Source organism: Nylanderia fulva, unplaced genomic scaffold (assembly GCF_048542155.1).
Source record: "Nylanderia fulva isolate GAGA-0341 unplaced genomic scaffold, ASM4854215v1 Scaffold689, whole genome shotgun sequence".
Lineage (NCBI taxonomy): Eukaryota > Metazoa > Arthropoda > Insecta > Hymenoptera > Formicidae > Nylanderia > Nylanderia fulva.
This window is the reverse complement of record NW_028190796.1, coordinates 18,565-25,203: the sequence shown is the minus strand read 5'-3', so window position 1 is coordinate 25,203 and position 6,639 is coordinate 18,565. Positions and strand designations below refer to the sequence as shown.

The following is a 6,639-nucleotide window of genomic DNA, read 5'->3' as shown; positions in this document are numbered from 1 at the left end:
ATGCATAACGTCTCCGCTGTCAAGTGCATATGCTGCTCAGGCAATCATTTCGTGATAAAGTGCGAGCCATTTCGTCAAAAATCAGTTGAACAACGAAATGAGCTCGCTCGCAAAAATCGTGTATGCTTTAATTGCTTGCGCTCGGGGCATATTTCGCCGAATTGCCCGAGCCAACAGCGATGCAACCACTGCAGTCGGTCTCATCATTCTTTATTGCATTCCGAAAATTATCAATCGTCAGCTGTCAGAAAAGATTCGGAAGCTGCGAAACCGAGCGTGAAAACGAATGCGAAGTCCGACGCCTTGGACGGTTCCAATAACGCTGCCGTGGCCAGCGTCCAGACAATCGAGCCGCCGGACTTTACGACTCCCGCGGTTCTCCTCGCAACCGCGTGGGTGAACATCCACACCGCTGAGGGCCGACGCTTTAAGGTTCGCGCGCTATTGGATCAGGGATCCAATTTTAGTTTTATATCGGAATCTTTCTGTCAAACCATACGGACCAGGCGACAAAGAACCGATTTACAAATCAAAGGATTCGGGGAAACCTACACGGGTGCCGCAAAGTCGCGCGTGTCCTTGCGAATGACTCCGTGCGCGAAATCCGACCCGGTATTTCCAATCACAGTGTACGTGTTTCCGAAGATCACGTCGTACGCGGCTTCGCGAGTTCGACCTGTCGAATCGTGGCCTCACTTGAAGGGCCTTTCCCTCGCGGATCCGGATCCGTCGAGCAAACATCAAATTCACTTGCTTCTTGGAGCCGACGTTTATGGCTCACTTTTGATGCGCCATACGCATCAAAAGTGAGCCATAAACGTCGGCTCCAAGGCAAGGTCCGCTCGGTACCCCCACAGCTCAACTAACCGCGCTCGGTTGGATTATTTCCGGTCCGACCGAAAATAAACGGAAGGCTTCAAAAGAAGCCGTTTTAAATTGCGTTCTCGGTCAAGAGATAGACACTCTTCTCCAGCGGTTCTGGGAAGATGAGGAGATCGCGCCTCAAATTCCCCTCACGGAGGAGGAAGAGATTTGTGAGCGACACTTCGTGCAGACGCATAGTCGGTTGTCCGACGGACGATACGTCGTTTGACTACCCTTTAAATGTGATCCTCCGATCGAAATCGGAGAGTCTCTTTCCATTGCGCGGTCGCTGTACAACCGCATGGAAAACAGATTGAGAAATCGATCGGAACTGTATTCGCAGTATAACGAATTTCTAGCGGAATACGAGTCCCTCGGACATATGACTAGCGTCGACGAGTCGGAAAAAACCGAGTATTTGCCCGTTTACATTCCGCACCACCCCGTGATTCGGGAAGATAGTTGCACGACTAAATTACGGGTCGTTTTCAACGCGTCGTGCCGAACTAGGAATGGCACGTCGTTGAATGACTTTTTATTAATAGGGCCCAAATTACAGCAAGATCTACCTGCCGTGTTATCGCGATGGCGACGGTGGAGCTTCGTCTGTACGGCCGACATCGCCAAGATGTTTCGGCAAATTCAAATTCATGAGCAAGATTCAGACTACCAAAGAATTCTTTGGCGTCCTCAAGCGGAAGCGCCCGTTCGACATTTTCGCTTGTTAACGGTCACTTACGGTCTCGCTCCCGCTCCGTATCTCGCAATGCGAGTATTGAAACAGCTCGCCCTTGACGAGGGAGAAAAGTTCAAGGCCGCGGTTCCTATCCTAGGAGAGTCTATTATGTAGACGACGCCCTGTTTGGCGCGGATGATATAAAATCTTTAAAAAATACTCGCGTTCAATTGATGCAGTTAATGGAAAAGGGGGGATTTCAATTAAGGAAATGGGCATCAAATTCGATCGAACTTCTCAAGGATTTGTCTGTTGACCAATCGGAAGTAACCGATCATCTAATCCTGACGGAAGATTCACTTAAAGTTCTCGGCCTGTCATGGATGTCTAACGAAGACGTGTTTCGCTTGGTCGTGAACTCGACCACCCCCAGCGTTCCTACCAAACGCTCAATTCCTTCCGTTATCGCGCGGCTTTACGACCCTCTCGGATGGGCCGCTCCCGTCGTGATCGTGGCAAAAATAATACTTCAAGAGCTGTGGTTGTTACATTGCGAATGGGACTCTCTCATCTCCGATGAGTTAACGTCCCGTTGGAATTATTTTGTATCAGAATTTCACAAATTAGAAATGATCAAAATTCCACGGTGGACTGGTCAAGGTCCACAAACTCTCGCGCTAAAGATACACGGTTTCGCTGACGCGTCAAATCGAGCTTATGCCGCCGTCGTATATCTTTGCGTCTATTATTCGCTTTCAGACTTCGCAATAAATTTAATCGCAGCAAAAACAAAGGTCGCGCCCGTGAAAACCGTGAGCATCCCGCGTCTAGAGTTAAGCGGCTCCCTTAAGAGAGTCATAGTTACTCCCGCCGTTTACCCGCGCTTGCTTGAATTTCTTCACGTTGACATTCAGAGCACTGGGCAGAAATCACATTGCGCAACGGAAATCCCCCGGCAGGGAGCACTCCTCCTTCTTTGGGATGAAAACCGTCCGACTCACCAGCATCGATGCTGGGAAATCTCCGCATTGCAGCACGATGTTGAAGAGGAGAGTTTTGATGGAAACTGGTACCGCTCTCCATATCCGCACGCCGATGCCGTCTAATCCGGGGGCCGAGTTGAGGGGCAGGTTGATGGCTGCTGCCTTCTCACAGGAGACTGGAGACCAGGTGCCACTAAGCTTCGCTTTTGGTGGAAGACGCGGAGCCGGTGCGACAAAAGCGGACTCCTGCGCTACGAACGGGCCCCAGTGCGCGGCCATCTGCCGCACACCGGGAACCACGTCCGCCTCAATGGCACTATCCAGAATCTCCTTGGCCGCGCGCGACATGCTCGAACGAAAGAGGCGCTGGACGCGCGCATACGCCGCTCGGCGGCGCGCTTTTCTACCCGGATTGACAACACGGTTTCGTACGGGCGGTCGCACACGAGAAGGCGTTGGAGGGAATACACTCGATACCCACGGGCCCAGGTCCTCGACACTCAGCTGGCCATCCAGAATTCCTGATCAGATCTGGATCAGGATATGGGACTTTCATCCCTGGATGGCTTCCACAACCGGGATAAGCGCGCGTATAGCACTGGCAAAACTGCCGTACGCATCACCCCAGCCGGGAGAAGATGGAGAAAGCGGAGGCGTGCCGGGTGACCCGTGGGGAGAGATGGCGACGGATCAAGGGGAGGCGGGAGGACTGGAGCCACCGGCCGAGAGAAACGAGCTCTCGCTCGATGATGCGGCTGCCAGATCCTCCAGTGCCGCCGCGACGAGGCGCTGGTAACCGCCGTTCTTACGCATCCCCTTGATGGCATCAAGGGTGCGATTCGGAACGACGGTTAACAGATGTTGATTCATAAACCTAACGCCTCGATTCGCGGCAAGCGCCTCCTCCCTCGTCATCATGCGCTTCTCTTCGTCGCTCCATTGGCGGTTAACCCTCTCGACGTTAACCTCCTCGTTGACGATGGCCTCGTGTTCACATCGGCGATGGAGGCCGAGTCCGGTCTTCGTGGTGAACGCACGATCACAGTGTGGGCATGGGAATTGCGGGGCTTGCGGGAAGCAGGGACAGGGGCAGCGGGTGTTGGGCGGCGTCGTGGCCTAGCGGGCGGCCGACGAGAAGAGCCTGGAGAGGGGTCAGGAGAGGGTGGCGAAGGGACGACAGGACCGGCGGCCCGAGGCTGCCGCCGGAGATTATATTTTTCTCTTCTTGTGGTGCCTGCCGTAAACAGACCCGAAGGGCTGGCAACCCCACGGACCCGGACGGAGCGTTGCCGCTCCGCCAAGCCAGAGCCCCGTTGGCCGCCGGGAGGTTGGTTCCGACGTTGCCCGACTCTCACCGCGAGGAGGTGGGGTTGGCACATGGAAACCACCAAAATCGGCGGCTCCCTTAAGAGAGTCATAGTTACTCCCGCCGTTTACCCGCGCTTGCTTGAATTTCTTCACGTTGACATTCAGAGCACTGGGCAGAAATCACATTGCGTCAACACCCGCGAGGGCCATCGCAATGCTTTGTTTTAATTAGACAGTCGGATTCCCCTAGTCCGTGCCAGTTCTGAGCTGAGCGTTGAATGGCGGCCGAAGAGGACGACCACGACGGCTTGCGCCGCCACGGAAGCCTCGCAGCAAGGAAGATCCGCGGGAGGCCAAGGCACGGGACCGAGCTCGGATCCCGGGACCGGCGCGAGAACGCCGACCGTTCACCTCGCCCAGGCCCGGCACGTCAGCCCCGCTTCTCACAAGGGACATGTCACAACTGTCCGGAACCGATTTGATTCTCCTTGAAATATGTTGTTAAATACACAAATCTAAAAGACACGTATTTTTTTATACGTGCGCAATTTGAGTTTTAAGGGGTGAAACACCCCTTTAAAGAATAACGGTATTTTTCTTTAGGATCAAATATCTGCTAAACTATAAGAGATATAAAGAAAAAACGTACAACAAATTTTAATGGCTTGAAGAGTACTTTAAAGTTATATGAACAAAATTTTTTTTTTTTTTTTTTTTTTTTTAAAAACCCTCACCACCTAATTTTTTTTTTCAAAATTAAAAATTTTGTTTTACCTAATTTAAAGCTTATTTTTTTCCAAATTCAACCATGTGTAATAAAGTTATGTTACGAAATATCATTTTCGAAAATTAATTATAAACGCTCCCGTATATACGCTCATCCGTGCTATGTGCGTAAGTAATTACCGTCGAACAATAAAATATATAAAAAATGTTTTTGTATAATTCTTATTTATGTTTTCTATGTATTTATAACTGTGTATTGTGTATATTTAGATTTTTTTAAAAATGTATTTGCATTTTATATTATTCACTCATTATACACATTACAATAATGATATTCGACAAAAAAATGTTTCAAACATAATGACTTCTTGCACCAAGAACATCTTACTACAGCTATATTATTGCAACCTTCGATATCACATTTTGTTAAAGTTTCGTCTAAACTAAAGTGTACTGGATTTTCGAATTCGTCTGGTCTTTCATTCGTATAACCACTTTTAAACCACGAATATTTAAATAAGTTTTGATATCGTGGGGATGACAATTGATTATGTATCAAAGATTGCAATTTTATTATATTATTTCGTTCATGTAAGTTTATATTACTTTCCAACAGTAAAACCGCATCTGAAAATCTTTTAGCAAAATTTTTCCAAATTCTGAATCCATAAACATCTAATGGTTGTATTTTCCCTGTAGTTCCTTTCGGTATTATCATAGTAGTAATATGTGTTCCAGGAGGTGTTAAATCCGAAATCATATTGGGGCAATGTCCAGTCCATGAATCGATAAGAAGAACGCTATTAGGACCAATGTTTGCGAAATAAGCTTCTTCTAACCACATTTTAAAATGATCTGTACAAAATATAAATGTTAATTTAATAGTTTTTTTATGACTCTTATTAAATTGTTAAATAAAATAAGGTTGTTAAAAAAAGTAATTATAAAAGGAAAATACCTGATGTCATTTTACCAGATTTCGATGCTTTTACAATAACATTTTCTGCTTTAAATAAATTTTCTTGTACTCTTGGTCCAAATTTACCATTAGCTTCTTTTAATACAATAAATAAAGGGGACAACAAATTGCCATTACAGGATATTATTGGTTGTATCGTATATGAATGGGTTGTTGATGATATGGATTGCACGACACGTTCTACTTTCTTTTCTCCCTGGTTAGACAATGATCTTCCAGAGTGAAGTTCCAATTGGAAACCACTTTGATCTGAATTGTAAATATTTTCAGATCCAAACTGTTCAATAAGAGGTTTTACTGTTTCCAGAAAATCATCAGCTGATTTTTGCAAATCAGCAGAATCTTCTAATGTTCTTCTAGTGACAAACTTCGTAACTTTTCTTGAAACAATTCGGTGAGACTTCTTAAATCTTGCTATCCAACTGTGAGATGCTTTAAATATAGGATTTAAATTTCCTATTTCTTCTTGAGCTTGTAAAGCCCATCTTTTTAAATCAATATCATGAACCATGAATCCTGATTCGACAGCTGCAGTAAATTTATCATGTGTAAATTTGGAGATGTAAGATAATTTTTCTGTACGACTTCCACCTGATTGTATTTGTTCTTCCCATCGCCTTAACTGACGTTCAGATGAAACTCTTCTAAATTTATTTTGTACTACTCTTAGAGGACGATTCCTTTTTCTGTCATTACTGTTTTCATCAGTGTCCCGAAATCGCCAATACTCAACAGCTCGTCTTTTATAAGAACTATCAAAATTTGTATCATCATTTGAACAATGAGGATGAGAATTTAAACTATCTTCATGCCATGCTTCTTCGTCATCTTCAATTATTTCAAAACTATGTAATTTATAAGGTTCTTCATAATCGAGATATATTTCTTCCGTTACTTCCACCCCATTATAATGAAAAACGCTATCCAGTAATATTTTTTTAATGTTTTCCTTTAATTCCACTTCTGCTTCAGTTACTGGCGTTTCTGTTAAATATATTGAATTTATTGACACCAATAAAAGTCTAACAACGTTAAGCGGATTGATAATCATATTCAAAGATGTTATATTTTGCTTTCTATTGCAATAAAAGAACAGTTTACAC

General features: G+C 45.6%; 2 protein-coding genes across 2 annotated transcripts; both read left to right on the top strand.

Moving 5' to 3' along the window:
* On the top strand, window positions 1-810 carry LOC146720468 (uncharacterized). Its single transcript, XM_085488375.1, has one exon. The coding sequence runs from the start codon at window positions 1-3 to the stop codon at window positions 808-810; it is 810 nt and encodes a 269-aa protein (XP_085344501.1).
* A 355-nt stretch (window positions 811-1,165) lies between these two features.
* On the top strand, window positions 1,166-1,714 carry LOC146720467 (uncharacterized). The gene has a single exon (XM_085488374.1). It carries the CDS (start codon window positions 1,166-1,168, stop codon window positions 1,712-1,714), a length of 549 nt encoding a protein of 182 aa, XP_085344500.1.
* Window positions 1,715-6,639: the final 4,925 nt, after the last annotated feature.

Coding starts and splice junctions, on each gene's coding strand:
- LOC146720468 (XM_085488375.1), top strand. CDS start 1: ATGCATAACGTCTCCGCTGTCAAGTGCATATGCTGCTCAGGCAATCAT.
- LOC146720467 (XM_085488374.1), top strand. CDS start 1,166: ATGGAAAACAGATTGAGAAATCGATCGGAACTGTATTCGCAGTATAAC.